Source organism: Pteronotus mesoamericanus, unplaced genomic scaffold (genome assembly GCF_021234165.1).
Source record: "Pteronotus mesoamericanus isolate MK-2021 breed Mesoamerican mustached bat unplaced genomic scaffold, CSHL_Meso_final contig_116, whole genome shotgun sequence".
NCBI lineage: Eukaryota > Metazoa > Chordata > Mammalia > Chiroptera > Mormoopidae > Pteronotus > Pteronotus mesoamericanus.
In genome coordinates, this window is record NW_026555027.1 from 4345737 (window position 1) to 4372736 (window position 27000).

Consider the following 27000-nt stretch of genomic DNA (forward strand, 5'->3'; position numbering starts at 1 on the left):
TAATTTCTATATCCTACTCAGCCCAAAGCCCGCCTCAAAGTTGACACCAAGTGTGTCGAGCAAAAGGACTCAATAGATGTGCATGCGAGAAAGGGCTCTATCAGGTTGAAGGATGATAATTTTCAGGGTAAATCCAAAATGTTCAAGTTCATCATTCCGTTAATAAGCTTTCAGATCAAGTTGACACGGCTGCGCAAGGGATGGCTTTTCTCCGTGCAGTTCACGTCCACCCAGGTCAAGCGCGTCTATTTTTCTGGACCACCAGGGCACATCGCGATGCCCGCCTTCAAACTCGAGACCCTTAAGCCTCCAGGTCCACTAATGCAATGACTTTTCGCGGCCGCCCATCCTCGGCAGGCGCCCCACCCCGCCCGCCCGCCCGCCCGCCGGGTGTTCGGAGCCCAAGCTCCACCGCTGGACCCGCCTTTACCCACCTTCACCCACCCCGCAATTTTTGCGTTTCCCACACACCCACCCCGATACTGCCTGCAGGCGGAAGTGAGTGGGCGGGGCGCCCGCGAGGCCCGCCCCCGGAAGTGGGCGGGGCCGCGCGGTCACCACAACAGTCCCCGCGGTCTCCCTCCCGGTCGTGCTGCGACAGAGGCCGGTCCTGGCTTTGTAGCTCGCTCAAGATGGCGGCGCAGCCACCCAGCGGGATCCGCCTCAGCGCGGTGAGCATTCGCGAGGGGTGGAGCGGCCGTGTCCCTGGAGGGCGGGCAGGCGGGCAAGCGAGGGGGGGCCGGCAGTGGGCGGTGGCGACTCGTTGGCGGGTGGCTGGGGCCGCGTCGGGGTCGGGGGAGGGGGCAGCCGTCTCGGTCCCGTCGGCGGAGCGGCTCGGCGGCCAGCAGGGCTGGGCCGGGCTGCGTCCCGGGCTGCGTCCCGTTCCCTCAGCGTTAGGTTTCTGTTTTGCGCCCGAGGCTTCGGGGCGGGCCGGGGCCGCGGCCCCTCCTCCGGGCTCCGTCCAGGCTGTCTGGCCGCTCTGGCCCGCCGGCGGGGCCTCGGCGGCCGACTCGCCAGCCTCGGACCGTGCGGGCCCCCTGACCCTTCCCGGCCTGCGGGCCCGCGGGCACTCCGGAGGGGGAGGGAGCGGCTGGCTGCGGCCAGAAATGCCGGCGGCCTTGACCTCCTGGGCAGCGGCGCGGGGCGCAGCGAGCCCGGACCAGTCTGACTCGTTGAAATTCCTGCCGCTTCCCTCCAGTGAAGCCCTCGGGCGGAATCACGGCGTCCGCGAGCTCGCTGGCTCCCCGCTGGCCTCTCCGGCGCGTCAGTTTCGGGTTCCTGGAAATCCACGCTCCTCCGATCTCGGAGTCGCGGCGTAGGGAGCGGCCGCACAATACAAATTAACATTTCGCGACTGAAGATGTGGGCGTGGCTTTCCTACCTGAGTATTTGAAAAAGTTGGCGGCGCTGGTGGTTCCAAAACGGACCTCCTCCCGGGAGGAGGTGGGTCCCGGGGGTGGCGGCCGCCCGGCCCCCGCCCGGAGCCCTCGCGTGGGGGCAGCCCGGCCCTGCTTCCATTCATTCAGCCAGTTTCTCGCCCACAGCTGGTGCCGTCGGCCTCTGTCCCCGACGAGTGGGAAAGGGTGTCTGGGTTTAACTTTGCACTTCCTGGACGGCTGGGGAAATGGAAAGTGTCCCATTTCACTCTCGGGGGCTTTTGGGCGTTTCTGAAAAAGACCTGTCCTTTGCCCGCGCCCCGGCGTTCCTTCTCCTCCCGGGGTAGGGGGCATCCGTTGGGCAATAAGCGTCCTTCACCCGTTCTGAATACAGGGCCTTGGTGACGTAGCTGGCTTATTGTACGGGGTGGCATTTAGGAGTTCGGGTGCCGAGGGCCGCTCTCTCCTTCCTTGCCACTGGCTTTAAACGGTATTTGCTAGCCGCTCGCGCTACACCTGGGTGACCCTGGCGGACTGGGATGCTCTGCAGGGCGCCCGGATGCTGTCAAGCCTTAGCGAGTGGGACTCTTGTCAGCCGTCCCGCGCCGCCAGGTTCCCAGGCCGGGCCAGTTGCAGGCCCGCGGGGCCGCGGCGGCGAGGGAGGGAGCTGGCGCTGCCCGGGGCGCGGAGACTCCTTCGCCTCGCGCGTCGCCGCCTGCGGCTGTTCCGGACTCGGGGGAGAAGGAACGCGAAGAGCAGGGCCAGACAGTCCGAGAGACGCGGACTGTCAGCTGGCGGCCGGGGCGGGGGGGCGGGGGCGGTTGTCTTTCGTGGGTGAGGGGCTGTTTGGAACCCCGTCGGCAGGAATCTCCCCGCTGCGGCTGCTGGACGGTCTCCCTGCTTGAGGACGCGAACTGGCCGGCTGCAGCCCACGGCCAGGCACAGCCGCCTCCTGCTTCTCTGTGGCCCAGGAGCTGAGAGTGACTCTGAAACGGTTACCGAAAAGTCCAAGACCCTTTCCTCACCTATGAAAACTGTGTGAAATAGGTCCTCCCGTTGCCATGCGTAGGCGTCGTTGGAACACGGGCGTGCTCCTGCGCTTGTGCACGGCCGGCCTGCGTCGGCAGAGGGTCCGGGAGTGGATGAGTTCGTCGGTCTGTCAGAAGCCGCGAGGCACAGAGGTGAACCATCGTGAATGCAGGTGTAAAACAATCGTTTAGTGGGTCAGGAGGTCCCAGAGTGGAGTGTGGAGTGATAAAAACTTATTAAAATATTTGCTTTTTGCCTCCATATTCCTGAGTAAAATCCTGATACCATTTTGTTGTTGTTTTCCAAAAATCCTGCTGTGGATTTAGCGGACACATACACACACTTTTCACCTCTTCCCATCCTTCCAGAGCTTATATGTCTCTCTTTTTGGTTGAATTACTGTATGATTTATCGCTCTTACTATTATTTGCAAGTGAATAAGCCAGAAGTATGACTGTGTTTTCTTGGCTGTACAGCTTTTTGTTTTCACTGAACTTAATTGATTTGTATTTTATGTGCTTGTTTGCTTAGTTTTTCTCTGTACTGATTGATCCCTTTTTCATTCAGACTTTCAGAGCCCTGGAATGTCTTTTCTAGAAGTGTTTAAGCACACTCAGTATTTTGTTAGTTTTGTTGATTGAGTTGTGATTTGGGGACTTCCCTTTATTTTTTATTTTTTTCAATTTCCTTCCCCTTTTGGTAGTGTCTCCACGCCCCGCCCCGTAGGCCTCTTCTGAGGTTTTCTCCCTGTGGCCCTCCCATCTTTGTCCAGGTCCTGAGTGACAGCTGCAAGTGTGACCCTGGGCACGTCACTGCAGTTAACCTATTTGTGCCTGAGTTTCCAGTCGAAGTTATGGGAAAAATCATTGTGCCTCCCTCAGAAGGTGGTTTTAAACATTAAATGAGCAAATACATATAACGGGCAAGTGCATGCTGTAAGCACTGGGGAAATATTTGCTATTTTGTTACTGGTGTGTTGGAGCCCAGCCAGCCTTCCAAAAACAGGTGTAACTCCCTAGGAACAGAGTACATGGGCAGAACAATGTTACATCATTTCTTGAAACTCTTTTTGGTACCATTGCTTGCCCTTTACCTTTAATTTGTCTGGGTTTGAAAGTCTAGGTTAGAAGTAACTTGTCTCAGAATTTTAAGGACACATCTTATTGTTCAGTGGAGTCCTGTGCATTGCCTTGGGCATGTAGGCTGGAAACTTAAGAAAATTTTCTCAGATATTTAATAGATATCTTCCCTCTATTTTTCTGTTCTCTCTTGTCTCCTCATTCCTTTCTCATTGGTTTTTCTTTCCTTTCTGGGAGACTCCTTCCATTGATCCTTTCTCTTACCATGTATTTCGTTAGTATAAACACTTGTCTTATTTTCTGAATGTCTTCTTAAAAATCGGGGACAAAATATTTGTTCTTATCACTGGGCATATAAGTCATAGTATTTTTGAAGTTTTCTTTTATTCTGCATTACCTCTACTTATGTTTCTCTTGCTCTGTTTTTTTGATTTTTTAAACTTTTTGGTTATTGGTTTGAGAGAGAGACACAATGGTTTGGTGTTCCACTTATCTTTATGTTCATTTGTTGATGCTTGTGTGTGTCCTGACTGGAAATGGAACCCGAAACCTTTTGGTGTGTGGCACGACACTCCAACCAACAGAGCCACTCCAGAGATGATTGCTAGCCTTCCACTTGCATTTCCAAGTGAGACATTAAAAGCTGACTGCAAAGTGTTCAGATCCGAGTGTAGCCCTTTGGTAGGCTTCAGTGTTGAGTGTTCAGAAAGGAAGGAGCCAGTTCTTTTTTTGGGTGTACCCTATGTCAGTATCTATAGACACTAAAGAATGAAAGTGTTAGACCATAAAATAAGTATGTGTAAAATAACTAAAAAACTGTTTTACAGTATTTTTTTAAAAGTGAGAACAAAAACAAAGAGTGTTATCCAGAAAGTATAATTGTAAACGACCCAAGTAGAACTATTAGAGTTCATCCCATTTTCTAGAGAGGAAACTTACGTCTACACTTTACATCTACTAAATATACTACACGTTATCTGTCCAATCATCCACGCACAATTGGGTTGCCTCTACTTTTTGACTATTGTGAATAACTTGGCTATGAACATGGGTATATAAATATATCTTCAAGACTCTGCTTTCAGTACTTTTCAGTATTTTCTCAAAAGTGGAGTTGCTGGATTATATGGTAATTCTATATTGATTTGGTTTTTTTTAAGAAACCCCCCCCCCCCCCCCCCGCCATAGTGGCTCTACCATTTTATGTTCCCTTAAAGAGTACACAGCAGTTCCAGTTTCCACACATCCTCCCCGGAACTTCTTGTTTTCTCGTTTCGATGTTGTGTTTGTGAAGTGAATTTATTTTTTGCTTTGTGATAATAGACATTGGCTATATCATTGTGGTTTCAGTTTACATTTCCCTAATGATTAGTGTGCTCTGAGCAGCTTTTCTTGTGCTTAGTGGTCACTTGTATACCATCTTTGAAGTAGCTATTCAAGTCCTTTATCTGTTTTTTTTGAAAAATTGTATTCATTATGCTATTACAGTTGCCTTGATTTTCCCCCTTTGCCCCTCCTCCACCGAGCGTCGTGCATCGTGCAGTCCTTCAGGCAGTTCCCCCACCAGTGTTCATGCCCCTGGGTCCTGCGGGCAAGTCCTTTGGCTACTTTATTTCCTAGTCTGTACTTTACATCCCCATGGCTGTTCTGTAACTACCTGTTTGTACATCTTAATGCCCTCCCCTCTTCACCCATCCCCCGCACCCCCCCATCTGGCAGCCATCCAGAGGCTCTCCGCACACAGGGTTCTGTCTCTGTTCTTAACGAGTTTGTTTTTTAGATTCAGTTGTTGATAGCAACGTGGTTCTTTGTTTTTGTTTTTTTTGTTTTGCCATTTTATTGTTCATAGTTTTGATCTTCTTTTTAAGTCCCTTTAATATTTCATATAATAATAGTTTGGTGATGATGAATTCCTTTAGTTTTTTTCTTGTTTGGAAAGCTCTTTATCTGCCCTTCAATTCTAAAGGACAGCTTGGCTGGGTAGAGCAACCTTGGCTGTAGGTCCCTGCTTTTCATCACTTTGAATATTCCTTGCCTGTCCCTCCTAGCCTGTAAAGTTCCTTTTGAGAAATTAGCTGGCAGTCTTATGGGAACGCCCCTGTAGGTAACCAGCTACTGTTTTTTTGCTCCTTTGAAGATTCTCTCTTTTATTTTTAACCTTTGACATTTTAATTCTGCTGTGTCTTGGCGTGGGCCTCTTTGCATGTTTTATTTGGAACTCTCTGTGCTTTCTGGACTTGACATGTCTATTTCCTTTATGAAATTAGGGAAGTTTTCTTTCACCATTTTTCACATAGATTTCCAGCTTCTTGCTCTTTCTCTCCTCCTTCTGGTGCCGTTGTGATGCGGATATTGGGCTTCTTCAGGTTGCCCCGAGGCCATTTATACTATTATTATTATTATTTGGATTCTTTTTTCTTCTTGTTCTGCGTGATCGTTTTTTTTGTTCCTTACATTCCAAATCATTGATTTGATTCCTAGCTTCATCCACTCTACTGTTGTTTCCCTGTAAGTAGTTCCTTATTTCAATTAGTGTATCCTTTGTTTCTGACTGTATCTATTTTGAGGCCCTAAGTTCCTTGAGCATCCTGACAACCAGGGTTTTGAAATCTGCATCTGACAGATTGCTTATCTCCATTTCGTTTAGCTCTTTTTCTGGAGCTTTGATCTGTTCTCTCATTTGGGTCATGTTTCTTTGTCTCCTCAGTTTGGCAGCCTCCTGCGTTTGTTTCTGTGTATGAGGTAGAACTGCTATGACTCCCTGTTTTAGTAGCATGGCCTCTTGTAGTGGGAGTCCTGTGCGGTGCCTTGGCACAGCCTCCCCTGTCACCCAAGCTGGGTGCTCGAGGTGCGTCCGTCCTTTGTGTGGGCCGTGCACATCATCCTCTTGTCGTTGAGCCTTGATTGCTGTTGTCAGGTCAATGGAGGGATTTACCCAAGCCAGCCAACTGCAAGGATCGGCTGTGACCACTGACCGCCCACCTCCACCCTCCGTGGGGGATTGCAGAGAGTGGGGCAGGGGGGTGGCGCCCTGTCATGGTCTATAGCTGTCCACTGGGTGTGCAAGCTCTGGGGTGTCCTGGGTGGTGCAGGCCCAGGTCAGCCCCTACCTGTGTTCTGCCTGGGGCCACCCTACCTGAGCTATAGAGCAACTTTAGAAGGCTGCTACTTGTGCTGGGCTTGGAGATTCCCAGGGAAGCCAAGCTGTGAATCTATCTGGTTGCTCTTAGTGCCAGGCCTGGGGCCACTTAACAAGAAGTACTGAGCTGGGGGCCAGCTGTTGCTTGTTTGAGAGGATTTAGGAAGTTGTGAAGCTGGAGCCAAGACCAGCCATTCATATGGAAAAGTCCCTGATTAACAGCTTGGGTGGGCCTGTAAGGTCGGGGGTAAATTGGTTGGGATGAAGCCTCAGGGGTTCTCCAGGGCGGGGCCAATGGTGTTAGCCAGGTTGCTGCAGTCTCAGATATGTCACCCGCCTGCCACCTCTGTGGTTCGGTAGGGGGCAGTAGGGGGCGCGTTCAGAAAAGGGACAGTGGCCTCTGCCTGCCTTTTTGTCTGGGAGAAAGCTGTCCTCTGGCTCCCGCCTTGATGCCAGACTTCCATCCCTCCCTGCATATGCCACTGGTGCCTTTCATGCTGCCATCGTGGTGCCTGAGCCCAGAGGGGGTGAGTATGAGTACGTCTGTGGGTTCTTTAAGAGGAACTGTTTGGAACTCCAGAAGTGTCTTCCACTGACTTAATCTCCACTGGTTTTTTGCAGCTGGAAGTTATGGGGACTTACCTTCCTCGTGCTGGGACTCTTGGCTTGGGGTCCTGGTGTGGGTCTGGGGCTCCTTGCTCCTGAGATATCCCTCCCAAATTTTTATCCATCACATGTGGATGTGGGGCCGGCCCGATTCTTGTGTGTGCCCCTCCCACCAGCCTGGATGGATGTGGTTTCTTTAATTCCATAGTTGTCAGACTTCCATTTAACTCGGTCTGTCGGTTCTGAGTGATGATTGTTCTATAGTTTAGTTGTAATTTTGCTGTGGTTGCACGAGGAGACGAGCCCTGTTTCCCTGTGCTGCCATCTTGACCGGAGTCCTGATAAAACTTGATGAGTAAACTAGTTTATTAACATCCTTATCTTCCAGGAATCTTACCTTCTAGGTTATATTTTCCAGGTATATTCTGAAACAAACAGGTTATTTTACTCGGTCTCACTGTTGTTTAATGCAAGGACAGAAAATTATATTTATTTTGTTAAACAAACAAACAAAACCTTTTATGGCTGAAAGCTTTTCTGAAAGCATTTATTGAGCCAAATGGTAGCCAGAAATGGACCAGAACTGGGGCATGAAGTCTAAACCAGCAGCAGCAGGGCTGATGGGAAAGACCAACACGTCCACAGTCCTGCGGTGGATGGGCGCTTCCATACATTAGGTTTTGGTAAAGACAGACGTAAACTGGTTGGAAAGAATTTGCATTGGCTACAGATAAGGGGGTGGGTGAAGCGGGCGGGGGGCGTGCAGGCCCAGGCCCAGGCCCGGTGCATGGCCAGTAAGGAGTAGGGGTTTGCTGCCTTTGGGTGGCCCGGGAAACAGCCCTGAAGGTTCCTGCGTGAGCAGGGTGCTGTGGAGCCTGGGGGCCCTTCCTCACGGTGGGCCCGAGCTCCAGCGACCGGTCTCCAGCGTGCAGGCAGGGTGTGCGCAGCCTGTTGCTAGTGGGCCCGCGGCCCTGACTGGTTACTTTCTCTCACTTGTCTGTGGTATTTTAATGTAGGACCTCTCAGAATTTTTCTTTTCTCAGTTTCTATCCTTAAAAGTAAGACCTGAATTTACATGAATCGTTGGTTTGTTTCAGCTTTGCCCGAAGTTTTTACATACAAATTCTACTAGTCACACGTGGCCATTCAGTGCAGTTGCTGAATTAATAGGTATGTAAAACTGACATTTCATATGTAACCTGTTGCTTGCAGTTGAAGTCCTAAAAAAATTTTTCTTTGAAAAATATTATGTATTTGTGCTTTTTGAAAAAATGAGTGTATCTTGATTGATAACATTATGGGTAAAGGTTAAAGGTTGCCTAGCATAATAGCTATTCAAATGGATGTCAAATTAATCACTGTTCAGTGTTTCCTATACTACTTTCAAAGTATTATAATTTCTAAGTTCATAAAGCATTTATGTTGAAAATATTTTTATTCTGATTATAAAAGAAATAGACCTGCAAAAAATGAGAATTTTTTTAATAGTTGGGAAGTATGTAAAACAGAATGGATTCATTTTTCTGGTGTTAGTTAAGTAGGAGGATTAATGCTCTGTTAGATTTGTGGTAATAAATTCTTGTTTCTTCCAATAGATAGAATGATCAAACCATTGGATTGTATTTAATAATGTCTTAATAGGGGGAGGCAGAGACAAATGTATTTAAAAAGAAAGAAAGAAAGAAAGAAAGAAAGAAAGAAAGAAAGAAAGAAAGAAAGAAAGAAAGAAAGAAAGAAAGAAAAAATGTCTTAATAAACATGAGAAGAGAAGCAAGGTAGTGATCAGATTTACATTATGGGTCATAATTTTGGGGGAGGGAATTCATGTACATGAATTTTAATTTAAGCCTGTATTTGAGAAACATAATGAAATAAATTATATTCTTAGGTATTCTTAGATGTACTTTATTTTATTTTTTAAAATTTATTGACTTGACTTTTTTTAGAGAGAGAGGGGAAGGTGAGGGGAGAGGGAGGGAGAGAGAGAGAGAAACATCGATTCATTGTTTGCTGATTTGTGTGCTCGTTGGTTGCTTCTTGTATGTGCCCTGAGCAGAGATTGAACCTGCAACCTTGGTTTATCAAAAGGATTGTCTAACAGCCTGAACTCCCTGGCCAGGGCTCTTAGACATACTTTAGATTCTTTATCAAGGAAGGATCTATTTTAGAAAAGAAGCAACTTTTGAGCGCCCTTCTTTCCTTTGGTGTAGATTTTCCAGAGTCTCCCAGCTAACATGCTGTTCAGGTGTTTGTTTTGCTTTATTTTGAATCCTCACCCGAGGATATGTTTACTGATGTTTAGAGAGAAAGGAAGGGAAAGAGAAACATTGATGTGAGAGAGAAACATTGTCCGGTTGCCTCCTGTACACGCCCTGACGGGGATTGAACCCGCAGCCTTTTTGTTGTCTAGGACAAAGCTCCATCTGGCCGAGCCACCGGCCAGGGCCAGCTCTTTTTTAAAAACCCTGAGTGGATCTGCTTTAGCCTTGCAGCTATTCACTGTCATTCTTTGTTTGTGGCAACCCGGAGGATCTACCCAACGTGGGTTGTTCTTTCACACAGAGTGGTTCTCTAGCTTCTGTCGGAGGAACTGAAAATCACAGTGCTCTGTGTGGTATGTCAGATTTTGAGTTGTTAGTGGAACACCGCCTGTGGCTGATTTTTAAAGACTCATTTTTAATTGTAGGCTGTCTTATGGAAGGACAGTTTGAGAACCGTTATTTATACTGTAATAACTGGGATATTTGAATGGATTTTAGGTAGTTCACAAGTTAATTGTATTACTGTTGAAAATTTCTAATTTTTTTTTTTTATGTATTCCTTTGTACTTACTCATTCTGACAGAAACAAGGTTGCTAAAGAAGGATGTTGAATGGAAGGTGTGCTGAGATCATAGAAGTGTAAAACCACCAGAGACTTTGGTTAGATTGTTTTTAAAAACAAAATATAGCCAAGGAAATGTGGAGATCTAATTGTCATACAGCGATTCGGGCCTGGGGCAGCATCCTGTCTAGCACCTAAAAGGGCCCTTGAGGGGCTGTGCCAAATGGAAGGGTTTTATAGGAGACTGGGTGGAGCCAGGGAGCTGTTAGGGAAAGGAAAGAAAGGGTTTGGGGGACCCCCTCTGCGGGGTTTATTGTCCTGTAGGTGCCTTGGCTGTTCCTTCTGTGTAGGAAAGAAGGGGCCTGTGGGACCAGCAGCCTTCCTGGTGCTTGACCAGGAAATTCCAGGCTGGTTAAGGTTAATTAAGATCACGCTTCCGGGAGAGGCTGAAGCTGCAATTAAATCAGGTATCAAGATCTAGGTTTGGTATCTTGGGGCTTTAGCACGAGGGACACTATTTTGGGCCTGTGGCTTTCTCTTTAACAATTGAAAAGGGCCCCAGTTTGAAGAACTCTGGAGAAGGTGAACCTTCACCCACCTGTGCAGCTTGGCAGGGAATGCTGCTGCTCTCTCATTGGCTCGGCAGCCACACTGTGTCCCTCCCAGGGTTGGTTCTGCGGGCAGAAGACCTTCTTATCTTGGCTATCTCTGTAATACATGATTTTTCCCATTTTTACACTTTTACAGCTGTAGCGAGTACCAGTATTTGCTCTATGTATAACAAATGGAGGGGCTTTGGAAAGAATTAATTCTGTTATGGTCAATGAGTGACACATAATAGAGTACACTTCTTTTTTTTGTAGATTTTACTTATTTATTTTTAGAGAGGGGAAGAAACATTAATGTGTGGTTGCCTCTCGTGTACCCCACACCAGGTACCTGGCCTGCAACCCAGGCATGTGCCCTGACTGGGAATCGAACTGGTGACCCTTTGGTTCGCAGGCAGGCGCTCAATCCACTGAGCCACACCAGCTAGGGCCGGGGGTACACTTTTTTAGTTTCAGGTTTTCAGATCTTAGGAGTTCTTGACACTTCAACTTTTTAAATGTCCTTAAAATATGTTATTCCGTTGCTTGTTAAGGGATTGTTGTGAACTAATTGCTCTCTTTCAATAATACAAACTCAGAATTTCTCAAAACTTTTGTTTCTCAGATAATGCATATGATCCTGATGTAAATGCTAAACAGATATGGATTGACAAAACAGTGATAAATAACCATATATGCTTGACGTTCACTGATAATGGGAATGGTATGACTTCAGATAAATTACATAAAATGCTAAGGTATGTAAAAGTATCACACATCTGAAAATCATTGTTTTTACCTAATGCAGGGGTTTCATGTTCCACACTTACTGTCCACAGGTTTGTGTTTTAAACGTGAGCTGATACAGCCGCGGTGTGCTCTAGTCTCTTAGTCTTCCATTGTTTTCTGCTGTTAGGTTCTTAGGCCATGCCGTTCTTCTCATCACCCCCCGCCGTATCCGGCTTATCTAAAATTCTGCCATTCCTTTACAGAGTTGGAGCACATTGATATCAGTTATCTGTATTTTAGTGTAAATTAGTTTTAACCAGCATTTCCAGTAATACTCACCACTTGGGGTGGAGGGTAGTTTTAAAGGGATTCCTCAGAAGATGGGGAAGCAGCGTAAAATAGTCATAAGGCCTCAGGCTCTAGGGCCACAATATAGAATGTGTCGGTATGACTCCTAATGAGCCTAGAACAAAAACTAAGATGCTTAGCCTAGGTAGAGGGGGAATTTGGTAGCAGAGGCCTTTCTGCTGTTCCTCCAGTATTCCTCATGGTGCCAAAAAGTCAAGGCAACCCCAGCGGTACTCTTACCGTAGGCTTGCTGAGAATGAGGGGACCGTTCACGCTTACTGGAGATTGCCTGGGGCACAGTTTCAAGGCCCCAGGGACCCAAGTTACATACCCGGCCATTCAGCCCAGGTATGCCAGGCAATGAGCTCCTGTCTGGTGTGTGCGACCCTTACTCACGCCGCAGACGCAGACCTGGTTTCCTTCCCTCAGAGCGGGGAGGACGTGTCAAGGCAGGTTAGTTCATCGCCTAAGATTCATCTCGGAAGGGGGAGGCCAGCATACAGAACCAGGCTTTTTAGGTGTTACAGTTTTTGAATTAAAAACAGGAAGCTTATATGTATTTATTTTAAAAATCTCTTTTCTTTTTTAGCTTTGGCTTCAGTGACAAAGTCACCATGAATGGTCATGTCCCAGTTGGATTGTATGGGAATGGCTTCAAGTCAGGTTCTATGCGTTTGGGTAAAGATGCAATCGTTTTTACCAAAAATGGAGAAACCATGAGTGTGGGCTTCTTGTCTCAGACCTACTTGGATGCCATAAAAGCAGAACACGTTGTTGTCCCCATAGTGGCATTCAACAAACAGCATATCCTTTTGATTTGGAAATGGAAACTAGAGATTCTGAAGAAATGATGTGAACCAGTCTACCCGTTTGCCTTCCTGCAGACTCTTGTTTCTCATCACACCTTCCATTCTAGCTCCTGTGCTGCTGCTGCCTCTCTCCATGGCAGCTGCGGCTCGGCGTCTGCTCCTCTACGCCCTGGGAGTCGTGTCTGGCAGGCCGTACCATTAGGAGGTTGCATTTCATACCGAGCTTCCTGCAGCCTTCCTCTTTATTTCAATCTTGTTATGGCCTAGTAAGACTTGCGGTCTGGCTTGAAAGTTCCCCTAATTGCCTTGACAAGCAAGATATCTTTAGGAAAATGTCTTCTGTGTAAACGCACATTGTTTATGTATTGGAAACTGTTCAGTCAGTTAGGGATAATAAACTTGCGCATCCTTTTGGGTGTTCATTTGAAATCAAATTGTCATTTAAAACTTAGGAAATAATTTAGGAAGTAATTTTCCTGTTACTCAAGTTCGAGTTGGCTACCATATTTGCAATTGTGGAAAATATGTTGGTGGTCTAATTCTTTAACTGAGGATATACGACAGATGATTAATTTAGTGGAATCAGAAGCAAGCCTCGCTGCAATTCTGGAACACTCTCTGTTTTCTACGGACCAGAGTTTACTAGCAGAACTGGATGCCATCATGGGTAAGAAGGGGACGAGGATCATCATTTGGAACCTTAGAAGGTAAATATAGTCTGCGGCCAGCTGGTTCAGTGTTGGGAGAGTTCAGCACATGTGCAGGAGTGACTGCCCTGCAGGCGCCCATGGACTGTTGCACAGAGTAGAAATGCATCGGGAGGGGCTCATTTTTTGGCATAGTCAAAGGTTTGGCTTATTCAAGGGCATTTTATTGAGGCCATTTTGGCTTCAGTTGGGATAATTACATGTTAATAAAAATAAATTTCCTAACCCTGAGGTTTAGACTCCATAGTACTCTATTCTCTTTGTTATTCCACTTCTCTCCTCAAAACAAACAAACAAACAAATACATGAGAAGATAAAAACCCAGCTGAATTCTAGCTTCTGTAAGGTAAAAGAGAAACCTTGGTTCATTTGGTCTAGTACTTAAAGCCAAGCATGATTTAGCATCTGGTGAGAAAAGCAATATAGATCAGACTTCTGTATTACTGAGATTTGTAGTTCTTTATCCTTGTGGTGAGAACGAGGTCCTTTGCAAATAAAAGTTTTAAAATTTAGGATGAACATGTAATATTGAGAGATCTAAGATATACTGAACCATAGAAATAAAGCATAAGTAGTGGGGAACCAAAAATACTTTAAATCTTGTGCTTTTCTGACCTCTTTGTCCCCCCTCCTTTTTTTTTTTTTTGTTTTTTGCTTTTGCTTCCTTGTCCCTCCCCCGGTTCTTTTTTTAATTTAAACTCTTTATTTTAAGATAGTTACATATTCGTGTGCAGTTGTAAGAATGATAGAGATCTCACGGACCCTTTACCCGGTTTCCCCAGCGGTGGCATCTTGCAGAAGTGTGGAACAGTGGCACTGTTGATAGTGACATTGACACAGTCAAGATACAGGACGTTCCTCACCACAAGGGCTCTCCGAGCTGTCCTCTTACGACCACAACGCATTCCTTTTTTAATCCCTGGCAACCTTTAACGTGGTCTCCATTTCGATAACTTTGTCATTTCAAGAGTGTTACATGAAAGGAGTTGCAGCGTGAAGCCATTTGTGATTGGCTTCTCTCATTCAGCATAAATCTCTGGAGTTTCTCGCAGGTTCTTGTGTGTAGCAGTAGTTTGCTCCCTTTTTCTTGCCAAATACACTCGCGCATGTGTGGGTGGACTAGAGGGTGTCGAACCATGCATCGGTTGAAGGCATGGCTCTGGGTTACTTACAGTTTTGGGCTACTTCAAATAAAGCTCTAGATGTTTGTGTACAGGTTTTCGTGGGAATACAGTGTTCTTTTTTCTAAAGTAAATGACCAGGAGTGTTCATTGATAGGTCATAGGGGAGTTTTATGTATAGTTTTTTTAGGAAACTGCCATAACGGTTTTCAAAGTGGCTCTGTGATTTGACCTTCCCACCAACCATGTTTGTGACAGTTTTTTTTTGCATTTTTCTGGATTTCTTTTCTTTCATTTTATTTCTTGCTTTGTTTTGTTAACTAATAGTATTTTGTTGCTTATCTATCTGTAAAGTTAAATTTTTGCTCCTTTAAAAAATTATTTTTATAGCTACAAAGGTGCAACAGAATTTGATTTCGATAAGGATAAATATGACATCAGAATCCCAGAAGACTTAGATGAGACCACAGGGAGGAAAGGTTACAAGAAGCAAGAGAGGATGGACCAAATCGCCCCAGAGAGCGACTACTCCCTGAGGGTATGTATCCAGCTGTCCTGCAGAAGTGAGAAAGTCACCCAGGGCCAGAAGTTAGGCTGTTGGCTTGTGTTGCAACTGCTGCCATTGACCTCTGAATGAAAGCATCTCAGACATGAGCCAACTTCAGGAAATTTCATGAGCACGCTGTTGTGTTTTCACTTAAAAACCGTTTTTTAATTGTGAGGGCATCAGGTCTAACGGCGTTTGTAGTCCTTTCCCTGTGTGGTTTGGTTACGTACTTAGGTTGGCTGGACTGGGATCAGTATGCCCTGTAACGGCCATGTGGACGAAGCAGTCAACAGTACTGAATTGAGAGTACACACGCCTTGACATCCTAAAGCAAGAAATTATGTATAGACTAGAGATAATGTACATTAATAAAATTTTGTGATAAATATCTCTGAAATTTGACCCTAGAAATGGTTGTTTTTCAGATTGAGGAAATTAATATCTCAATATAACAATGATAAGAAAATTAAGTTTCTTATTCCCTATAAGATATATCATGCTGTTCCCTCTATTTTTGTGTTGCATGGATTCCATAACCCCAGGGTGAGGATACATTTGACATTTATAACTTTACCATGTAACTTATTGTTAGCAATTAAATGATGGATGTTGCTATTACTTGACGTGCCCCAACGTGCTATTGAAGTATATATCCTAATTGTTAGGAAAACCTTGCTCTCAAGTATGAATGAGTGTGGAGGCCGCCAGAGCAGATGGTGTGGTAGAGTGTACCACAAAGCACAGTGTTGTATCATTAACCAATTACATAAATGCCAAAGCGCCCCTTGATGCTGTTGAAATCAGGAGACAGGAAAAAAAAGAATTCAAATAATAGTTTTGCAGTGAACCGTTTATCTATCTGTGAGTTACTTAGTTCATTTCCTGTGGAGATTTCTGATACCTTGGAGGTTGGCACAGAAGAGTATATTTTAAACATGTTTAAGGATTCAAAATTTGGTCAACATTCTAAAGTGAGGGAGGCCCTGTCCCACAGAGGTCCGCCCTCCCCACCCGCAATGGATAAAGACAGAAACTGTACCAGACACTATTTTCCTGTCAGGAGAGGGGTAGTGATTCCCTCCAGTGGAGAACACCCCAGCCCTTCTCTTGAAGTGGCTTTTATTGAGAACAGTATGCGCAGGAGTATACACCATGTGTGCAGGCTTATCAATCAATGCCTAAAGGTTATATTTACAGAAAACAGAGATCATAGAAAATAATTGGAGGAACACAGAGATTTGCCTCAGGTCAAGGTCTGGTAGACAGGGTGAAGCCTATTCAGCCCTAAAATCTGGGAAAATAAACTCATCCTATGCTGGGACCCCACACACCTGTGCTCATTACCTTGTGGGCATTCTTAGCAGAGTAGGTTTCAAAGGAGTTAATGCACTCCTTTGCCGGGCCTAATTGCCCCTGGGAACCGCCTGATCCAGATCAGGGCTGTACCTGCCTCTAGTATTATTTCAAGCTGGAGTCAGGCTGGTAGAGCAGAACAGCCAAGAGATAAGGAGACATTTTAGATCGAATGAGGACTCCAGCCATGACAAAGCCGAGGGGTGGGGGTCTTCTACACCTTCTCCCTATCCCCCAAGTCCTTCCCTGATGGCTCCTATGCGACTGTGCCTGTCTTAGGTTGCCCCTGCCATTAAGGGCTCTTACCCGTCATTGACCAGCCAGCCGTCCTCCAGGGCCAAGCAGGGCGATGTGAGGGAGGCAGGGGCTCAGCCCCCACCATGGGAACAGGCTTTGTCTCCTCAGTGGCCTGTTTTCCCAGGGCTGCCTTGCTCAGCTCCGGCCTCGGGGCCCTCTTGCCTGTTGGCGAGGCTGCAGTCCCTGAAACTAGGCAGGACGGTTCCCAGTGGTAAAGTATCTAAACTTTCATGATTAAAAATTGATAACACATTTAGGTAGTTAAAGCTCACTTTTGAGAAAGTGCTATTCTTGTCTACTCTGAGTAAGTATTAGTGCATCATTTATAATTTTCCCTTTTCAAACTTGTAACTGTCCTTTTTGTTTACATTATTTCTGTCTAAATAAAATTTACTGATATTTTTAAAATCATAGCTATATATGTACTTCACAAAAGAGTCAGGAAATATAATCCTTTTTTGTACATGTATACATTTTTCAAAAAAATTGATTCTGGCCCTGGCTGGTGTGGCTCAGTGGATTGAACTCCAGCCTGCGAACCAAGGGGTCACTGGTTCGATTCCCAGCCAGGGCACAGGCCTGGGCTGCAAACCAGGTCCTGAGAAGGGGTGTGCGAGAGGCAACCACACGTTGCTCACTCGTGCTCGCTCGCTCTCCCCCCACTTCCCCCTCTAAGATAAATAAAGTCTTGAAAAAATTTTTTTTTATTATTCCGGAAAGAAGGGAAGGGAGGGCAAAAGGGAAGAGGGAATCATTGATTGGTCACCTCTTGCATGCACCCTGATTGGGGACCAAACCTGCAACCCAGGCACGTACCGCGAAGGGAATTGAACCTGTGACCTTTCAGTTTGCGGGATGATGCCCAACCAACTGAGGCACACTTGCCAGGGCCATGTATACATTTTTTAATAAATTAAAATAAGATCATACCAAACATGCTGTTTTGTAACTTTTTTCACTTAGCAACACAAGTATTTTTTTTTGGCTATAGTATATTGAGTTTATTTTTACTGAAAAGTATATATAGTGTATCGTATTTTATTGAAGAGTTAATGGGTCTTTTATGAAAGTAAGATAGTAGCTTCTTAAATACATGTGTAAGTAGTGTTGAACAAATCAATAGATAATTGTTTTATGTCTTTTCAGGCTTATTGCAGTATATTGTATCTAAAGCCAAGAATGCAGATCATATTACGTGGACAGAAAGTGAAGACACAGCTAGTTTCAAAGAGTCTTGCTTACATCGAACATGATGTTTATCGACCAAAATTTTTAGTATCCTTTATTTTCCTTTCTATGATGCCGCGTAGAGCTATGTTATGTGTATATCCCTACCCCTCTTCTCCTTTCTTCCTGATACTGATTCTAATCCTTTCTAACATTGCCCTTTTTTGTGCACTTTTGGACTCAATAAATAATGAAATGGAACAGGTGGTTTGAAGGGAGTGAGGTGGTGTGTTCAGAATTTTCCTTAACATTTAAGACTAAAACAGTGAGAATTACTTTTGGATTCAACTGCCGAAATAAAGATCATTATGGGATAATGATGTATCACAGAAATAGACTCATCAAAGCTTATGAAAAAGTTGGATATCAGTTAAAGGTAAGCTGAAGATGTCCCTATTTTTATTAAAAGAATAACTTGTTACTGAGTCAGATGTGAAATAATAGGCTTTTGCCTTATGACTTAAATGTCAGTGTTTTTAATAACATTGGTATGGCTCTTGAACTTAGAATGCTTTACTATTAATTTCTCATTTGATTCTGAATAATCTTATGAGGGGAACCGAATATTTTATCTCCGTTTTGCAGGTGAGGAAATTGGGGCTGAGGAACTCGCCCAGACCTAGTGATGAGTGTGGGTCTCTGGTCCAGATGCAGTTGCATCTTTTAGCTGCATTTGCTCGTAGATCCCTGCTTATTTCATCCTGGAATGAAATTGGTTCATTTTAATTACTGTTGACTCAATAGCCTGAAAAAATAGTATCTGGTAGGTGATGTGCTTTTCTGGAGTTAGCTCCTAAAAATGGTAGAGCCTCCCTCCTGAGGCATGTCCACCGTAGAGTTCAGTTCAGGAGGATTGTCACTGTCCCGTGTCAGCCTGTCTGTCCTTCACATGTGTTCACAGAATGGTTTTTTTTGGGGGGGGGGGGGTGCATGCTAAGAATTCAGTGATAAATTCTGAAAACCAGCTCTGTTAAAGGCGTTAAGCCTAGGCATGTTTTGTTTTCCAATTCTGTGGCTTTCATTTTTGATTCATCTTGTTTCATTCTGAAATTTCCGTAGAATAATGTGAGCTCTACACAGTAGGATAGTGTGGGTTTATCTTGAATGTTATTCAACGGGTTGTAACTCTGTATTACATATTTTTACATGGCATGAGCTCAGAATACAGCATTTTTGCAAAAGTAAATGAATGTTGTTGGGCTCTTTGTAACCATTAACTTTAGTCACCAGATAAATCCAAAACTCTGATTTATTTAAAATGCTAATTTTCATTTATAAACAGTAGGAATTTTCACCAGAAAAATTCTATAATTAAAGTTCTTGAATTTCACCAGTAATTGGGAATGCACTTTTGGTAATAGGCCTTAGTTCTCCAGTGCTGTGGGATTCAAAAGAAATACTGTATTTGCTACAGAATGTCAATTCTATTTATCTTTTACCATGTAAGAATCTGACTTAAGAGATGTAGCCCTTTTCCCCACACAGTTAAATTTTGCATAGGTATAATTTCTGGTTAAGCTCGCTCTTGTAAAAAATATGCTTTTACCACCAACTTTTAATGTTTTCCTTTCCCGGATGATGGGCTGGACCTAGTGTTTTCGTTCTGTGGATTCAGTGAACATTCATTACGTAGGCGTCAGGTACCTGCTGTGATTTCCGACGCCGGGTGCACGGCATGAAAAGATGACGAGGTGCAGAGCGTGCCCGCGGAGCCGCGGTGCTGGAGGGAGCAGCGCCCTCGCAGCGTCCGGGAGGGCTTCTCGGGGACAGTGGTGACTGGGACGGGGGCAGGGTTGGGACGTCTGCAGGGCCATCAGGCGGAGAAAAGAGTGTCTGCACAGGACGGGGAAGGAGGCTCTGAGGCGAAGGCATCGTTAAGGGAATGCTTTGCTGCGCTGGTCCAGGTGATAAGTGGGAAATCGCAGTGGGAGGGGCAGGAAGGTGAGGCTGGAACGGAGGCGGACAGGAATTGCCGGTGGGAGGGCGCTGTGGTTTGCAGGTGGTGTGAGAGGTAGAACCGCCGAAGGTTTTTAGCAGAGTAGGGTTAGGGTTAGATTTCTGTGGTTTCATCTACAGTATGGGGCAAATGTAGGTTTACAGTTTTTCATGTGGAAGGTAATATAAGTAATAATACGAGATAAACTCTGTTTGGCATACTCACAACTGTAAACTTACTTATGTCCCCCTGAATAGTTATATTTATGAAAACTTTTACTTTCTACATATTCTTTCACTTTCTATGTACACTCAGAAGTAAGCTACAATTGTGAACAAAATACACTTGATAATTACACATAGACCATCAGAATGTGACTCATGCTTTGAGTTCAGTATTTTAGCTAGCAGCATTTAAAACATCGCCATTTGTAGGTTTTTACTTCATCGCCATTAACAACTGGATGTGCAGCTTTGGAGAAATGACTAATGTGATCTGGCAAACTTTGAGAGTGTTATGTGCCAGAGCCTGTGCTAGACATGTGGGCATAGCAGTGAGGTTGTTGCGGTTTCTGCTGTCTAAGAAGTCACATCCCAATGGAGGGGTCTTTTTTCCTTGTGTGAAATTGGGGGTGACGATACTTGTCTAAACGGACCCTTGACAACAGCGCCGGCGGTTTTGGAGGGCGGCTCTAACATGCTCGGGGCTGACTCCCAGAAAAGTGAATTACCTCCCAGACACTGGTTTTCAGTCTAAATTTCAGGAGATAAAATACAGGAAAATGTTTGATACAAACTGCAAATCTTTGTGGGAGGGTGATTATTTTGAGTATCACAGCTTATGCTTAAAACACCAATTTCATTTTCTTTCAGGCAAACAACATGGGCGTTGGAGTAGTGGGAATTATAGAGTGCAATTTCCTAAAGCCAACTCATAATAAACAAGATTTCGACTATACTAATGAGTACAGGTGTGTTAACTATTTAAATTTTTTACTAAAGTGTTGTTTTTATCTTGTGGCTGTTCTTACATTGTCGAACATTAGGGAAATGGGTAGGTGGAAAGGCTCGCACAGAAAACACATTCCACTATGGCCTTGCATTCCAGGAGCGGTGTCCTACAAGTAGAAATACATTCTTCTGCCTTTACTGATGAGGTATTTCTGAGATTCATAGGAAATAAAGGAAGTTCCTATGTTCTCGGTATTAGCAGAAGTGGGACCTGGCCCCGCAGGGCTGCCTGGGGCTGGCCAGTAGCGTGTGGGCTCTTGACTTTGTGCAGGAAAGATGTCACTGCGTGAGTCCAGGAGGTTTTTAGAGGACGTTTATTACAGTGGAGAGAGTGGAACAAGCAAGGGCCTGGAAGAGGCCGCAGGAGAGGGACCTGGTGGGGAAATGGCCGGGGGCCAGGCTGCTCTGGCTCACTGGGAGGTCAGAGAAAGGGGGCTTTGGGGACAGGGTGCTGTTAGGTGGGAAGTTTTAATGCCAGACCACCCTGTGTGGTTACTTTAGGTCTCTGAGTTTGTAAGCCTCCCCTGAGCTTGTCAGGGTTAGTAGGTGGCCCCATTTTTCATCCACAATTAGAATAGAAGGTGATTGCTAAAAGGGGTAAAGAAAAGATGGCAGGTGTCCAGGACTAGCTGATACAAAAGAGCAACTGTTACCTTTAGGCTAAAAAAGAGTAGACACTGGAGAGCATTATGCTAAGTGAAATAAGCCAGGGGGTGAATGACAAATACCAAATAATCTCACCTCTAAGTGGAACCTAATCGACAAAACAAACAAGCAAGGAAAATATAACCAGCGACACTGAAAAAAAATCAGCCAATAATGATGAGAGGGAAGAAGGGAGGGGGGTAATGGGGAAAAGAAGAGTCAAACCAAGGAACATGTATAAAGGGCCCGTGGACAAAGCCAAAGTGGGGAAGGACCGAAGGTGGGAGGTGGAGGCGGGTAGGGCGGGAGAAACTGGTAGTGAGAAAATGGAGACAAATGTATTTGAACAATAATAAATAAATAAATAAATGAAATGTCATTACCAAATCAAAAAAAAGAAAGTAAACAGAAAAGGACCACAGAGAGGGCTCCCTTGCCTCTGAAGTCCGAGGTTTGGATCTCTTTGCAGAGGCAGGATAAACGCAGGAGCGAGCTGCCTGCTGGCCGGCGCCGGCTGTGCCGTGGCCTCCTGCTGGCCGGCGCGGGGGGTGGCTGGACTGGGTTGTGAAGGCCCGCCCTTTGCAAGGCTCTGGGAGAGCCAGCGCTGGTCTCTGCTGCGGGGCGGCTGAGCCGAGTCCGAGGGCACAGCTGGAGCTCCTCTGGGAGGCTCGCGGGCTCCGGCCAAGTAATGGCAGTGGAGTCCCGGAACCTGAAGGGCAAGTGTCAGCTGCTGTCGCCGGGAGGTTCACTGCCGACTAACCCCGTTTAACGTTGCGCAGGCTGGCAAAGGGTAAATGTTTACGAGATCAAACTCTAGTACCACAAAACTGAGCAAGGAAGGCTGGATATGGAGCTGAGTTAAAATAAATTAATAAGTGAGGCAATCAAAAAGCTCAGTGTTCGTTCTTTGATAAAGTTAATAATCTAAATCTGGCAAGACTAAGGGAAGTCAAGGAGAAAACAGATACTGTCAATATCAATTGAAAAGGAGGACAGCGCTGAAGGGCCACAGACACAGGCTGCACCAAGGGGACAGCATGAGCTCCGACTGGGGAGGCCCGGTGGTGGGGCACGACCCCGCGGGGGGGTGCTGGTTCTACTTCCCGTCAGCGCACGAGCCAGGGCTGCGGGCATCACACTAAGTAGGCTGCGTTGTGAGGTGGCATGGGTAGTTTTTAACATTCAAAATTTAATGGTAGCCATCACACTTGTGTTAAAAAAAGAAAACTCATGGTTATTTTCACAGGTACAGAAAAAGCACTTGATAAAACAACACTTCTTTGTGATTCAGGAAAAAAAATGAACATTTACAAAACCATTATTAGAAAGGGCATCGTAACAATACAGCTACTTACAAATACCAGTACCCAAAGCATTCACAAAAAAGTAGCAAGCATCATTTCATATGGTAAATTGCTGATAGCTGCCCCCGCCTGCAAGAGTGAGAATGAGATAAAGATATTAGCTATTTACCCTCATCCTTGACGAAATAACCAAGACAATAAGGCAAGAAAAAGAAATGAAAGTTACAGAAAGTCCAAAATTATCTGCTAACCAACTTAATAAGGGAGTAAGTAATGCACAGGGTCTGGCACAAATAATGCCCCTTTTTTATTACAGAATCTTCTGTTACAAAATCATAAGCATGTAATCTGTAACATAAATGATATCACACTCAAGCACAGCATATGACATTGCAGGTGAAATGTTCAAATTAAAACTATACATTATTACCCTGGCTGGTGTGGCTCTCAGTAGATTGAGTGCTGGCTGAACCAAAGGGTCGCCAGTTTGATTCCTGGTCAGGGCACGTGTCTGGGTTGTGGGCCGGGCCCCCCAGTTGAGGGCATGTGAGGGGCAACCACACATTGATGTTTCTCTCCCTCTCTCCTTCCCTTCCCTTTTCTCTAAAAATAAATAAAATCTTTTTTTAAAAACTAAATTATTACACTCATAGTATTACCCTACCAACCACACTCAAGCAGTTATTACTTCTGTCAGACTTTGTATATTCTAAGGTTATTGGAGAAGAAATATTCAGAAATCAGTTGTATTTCTGTATACCAGGAACACAGGAAAACAACATGAATTTTTTTTTAAAAAAATTACTTTTAGAGAGGGGAAGGGAGGGAGAAAGAGGGGAAACATCAATGCGTAGTTGCCTCTTGTGCGCCCCCTACTGGGGACCTGGCCTGCAACCGAGGCATGTGCCCTAGACTGGGAATCGAACCAGTGACTGTTCGGTTCACAGGCCGGCACTCGATCTACTGAGCCACACCAGCCAGAGCAACAACATGATATTTTTTAAAAATTATATATAATAGCATCAAAAAACCAAGTACTTTGGAGTAAATAATACATGCAAAGATGTCAACACTGTGAAAACTAACAGTGTTGTGGAGTGAAATTTAAGGAGGAATACCAGATTCAAGAATTGGAAAGTAGGATATTATAAAATGTCAGTTTTTCCAAAACAATTATATGCAATTCCAGTTTAAAAACAAACAAACAACAAAACCCAGCAGGTGTGTTTGGGTGTTGATAATAGTGATAGGCTTATTCTAAACTTCATGGAGACAGTCAGAGGGCCAAGGATAGTTAAGATAGTCATTCAAGAACAGCAGAACAAGAGGACTTACACTATTAAATAGCATTTTTAAAGCTGTAGTAACTAGGAACGTGGGTATTAATGCAAGGATAGACAGTCTAACGAGATGAGAGTAGAAAAGCCAAAAACAAACGCCCACTTTTCATACACAGGAATACCAGATTTATGACAGGTTACATTCAGGTGTAGTGAGGAAATGATCATCTTTCCCAAACTGCTGGGTCGCTTGGTTCTCTGTGCAGATAATACGAACTTGAACTTCTGCCTATCCAATGAAGCAAAAGGCCAGTTCTAAATGGATTGTAGACCTAATTGAAAAAGGCAAAAACAAAATGGAAACAACATTTTTATAATCTTTAGGCAGGTTTTTAGTTTTTGGGTTTGTTCTTTTTTTTAACTGAGACACAAAGAATTATAATGAGCAAAAATGGAGAAATTGTCTTCAGTATAAGTAAAACAGCAAATGTTGGCAAGATATAGGGCAGTTGGAGCTCTCATACATTGCTGGTGGGTGTGAACCTTGCTGATCCTTTTTGAAAACAATGGTGCTCTGTCAAGTAAATGCTACCTCATGACTCTACAGAAAGGAGTGCGGCCTCATGGACTGAGGAATAGAGGTGATGAGAAAGATTGGGAAGAATTGTGGCTTCAGTCTTACTTATCTCAGTAGGTCCCATTGATTTGCTTTTTAACATCTTATTATGGGGCTTGGGGTGGTGAACACAATACAATATGCAGATAACGTATTGTAGAATTGTACACCTTAGACCTATGTAAGTTTATTAGCCAAACCCCAGTAAATTCCATTTTTAAAAAACCATGTTATTGTGGGAGAAATGAAAGTCTTAATTGTGGGACAGAAGCTATTTAAGTGTACCTGCACGTGATCATCGCATACTTTCATAAACCGGAAGTTTGAGTTCGGATCTGCGTTGAGGCTTGTAAGGTTGGGGCTGAAATTCGGAGGGCCTGTGGTTCTCCCGGTGATTGGTTGGCAACATGCTTTCACAACAGGGGACCCGAAGTATTATTTTGTGTCTTATTTCCTGGATGATCCTGGCTCTGTGCTCTGCTCTAGGAACTCAGAAAGGTCCTCCTAGAAAACTGTCATTACTGGAGTGTTTTGTGTTGACTGTGCTTCTGGAGTCCGTCCCCCCTCCCCCATTGTCCACGTGATCATTACTGGGCTGCTTGTGCTTTCCCCTTTTTTTGGCAAAAATTTAATCTTTATCATTCTTTGCCCTTAAATTGATTTTGTAATTTATTTTTTGAGGCTTACAATACTGGCACTTGGAGAGAAACTGAATGATTATTGGAATGAAATGAAAGTGAAGAAAAATGCAGAATATCCTCTAAATTTGCCAGTTGAAGATATACAGTAAGTATACATTAAAAATGCCAACCCACTCTAATATCAAGATGTGTGGTACTGGGGGTATAGTGATTGTCCAGTGTTCACAGTTGACTCTAACCCACAGTAAGAAATAAATTCTACAGCTCGAACCAGCATACTGTAAAGTGAACTGATGAATACATACGAGGTCTGTCTGGAAAAAGTCCGACTGTTAACATAATGAGAATGGTTTGAGCCACATCAATATAACCTGGCAGCCAAGGAGAGTGGACTGGAATGCGCATGCTTGAACAATGATGCGTTCACTGTGCTAGTCAGTGAGGGCGGTAGATGCCACTGAGTGAGCACATGTACTGTGTGGCCATCACATTCAAAATGTCCAAGCGAATAGAGCAACAAATCTGCGTCAGTTTTAGCAGGAAGCTTAAACATTCCTCTGCGGAAACTGTTCTGATGGTTCAGAAGGCCGCAGCTGTGGACGCCTGTGATTGGCAGCTTCATCAGGACACTATGCCCGCGTGTGCATCATGTCTCCCTACAGCCCGGATTTGGCCCCCCCATGACGCCTGGCTTTTCCCAAACCTAAAAGCACCTTTCAAAGGGAAGAGGTTTCAGACCGTTGATGAGATTCAGGAAAATAGGACAGGGCAGCTGATGGCGATTGGGAGACTTGTGTGAGGTCCCAAGGTGCCTACTTTGAAGGGAACTTGAAGTGCTTTTGTCCTGCATACAATGTTTCTCCTATCTTATAGTATCTTCTTCAATAAATTATCTACTTTTCATAGCATATGGATGGATACTTTCTGGACAGACCTTGTGTACATTTATTTATAGGTAGTCACAAAAGATTCATGAAACAGTATATACCCATGTGTTGTGGGTTATCATTTATTTCATTTTTAAAAATGCACATCTTGACCCATTACATTGATTTTGCAATCTTCTAATAGTTTGCATATCATAGTTTGAAAAACTCGTCTTCTGTTGTTGGGTTGTGAGTGTAAAGCTAGACTTGAGTTTAGACTCTAGTTCTGCTGCTGAAGTCACTGTGAGATTGAATTTGTTACTTGGCCTTCTATAAGCTTCCATTTTCTCCTTTGTAAAATGGAAACACGAATGGAAACACATTTACCTCCTAGAATTGTAAGAATTAAAGGGTAGGGTGCCTGACAAACACTGGGGAACACACTGAGCACACGGTAACAGCCGTGTGAATGCGGAGTGACTCTGTACTGCTGGGAGGGTGCCAGGTATACAGTGAGAAACGAGGATACAACGCAGTGTATTAATTGCCCGTTGTGTTTGTGTGTGTGTGTGTGTGTCTCTATACACATGCATAATGTAACCTCCTGAAATGGGTTCGTATTTACTTTATAAACTTTTGGATTGTTTGAAGTTTTATATAATTGTGTAAGTGCATTTTTGTAAACCTAGATTTAAAAAGTTATTGGCATTAAGGTGAAGTCTTCATTGTTAAATGTGTCTAAAATCAATTCTTTACAGGATCAGTGTGATTTTTAAATGATAAAAGTAAGAAAGTTTTATAAACAAAAAATATACAAATTTTAGTTATTTAGAGATGTGTATAATAGAGAGTAAAAGTATAATAAAATTATAAAAAATTACTTAAACTGTAGTAATACAACTTGTCTATTTTCTGTATCTGAGTG

The 27000-nt window shown here is 44.5% G+C and overlaps 1 protein-coding gene across 2 annotated transcripts in view; it reads left to right on the forward strand.

Moving 5' to 3' along the window:
- The first annotated feature begins 544 nt into the window (after positions 1–544).
- The window catches only part of MORC3 (MORC family CW-type zinc finger 3), a 39769-nt gene continuing 13313 nt past the window's right edge, over positions 545–27000 (forward strand). For both annotated transcript variants that reach the window (XM_054578191.1, XM_054578199.1), the window contains exons 1-10: positions 545–671; positions 8327–8399; positions 11265–11397; positions 12306–12519; positions 13084–13232; positions 14744–14891; positions 17697–17825; positions 18034–18153; positions 20586–20683; positions 25250–25354. In XM_054578191.1, coding sequence (XP_054434166.1) covers positions 633–671; positions 8327–8399; positions 11265–11397; positions 12306–12519; positions 13084–13232; positions 14744–14891; positions 17697–17825; positions 18034–18153; positions 20586–20683; positions 25250–25354 — 1208 coding nt within the window. In that variant the 5' untranslated portion in view covers positions 545–632. The remainder of the gene's footprint in view (positions 672–8326; positions 8400–11264; positions 11398–12305; positions 12520–13083; positions 13233–14743; positions 14892–17696; positions 17826–18033; positions 18154–20585; positions 20684–25249; positions 25355–27000) is intronic.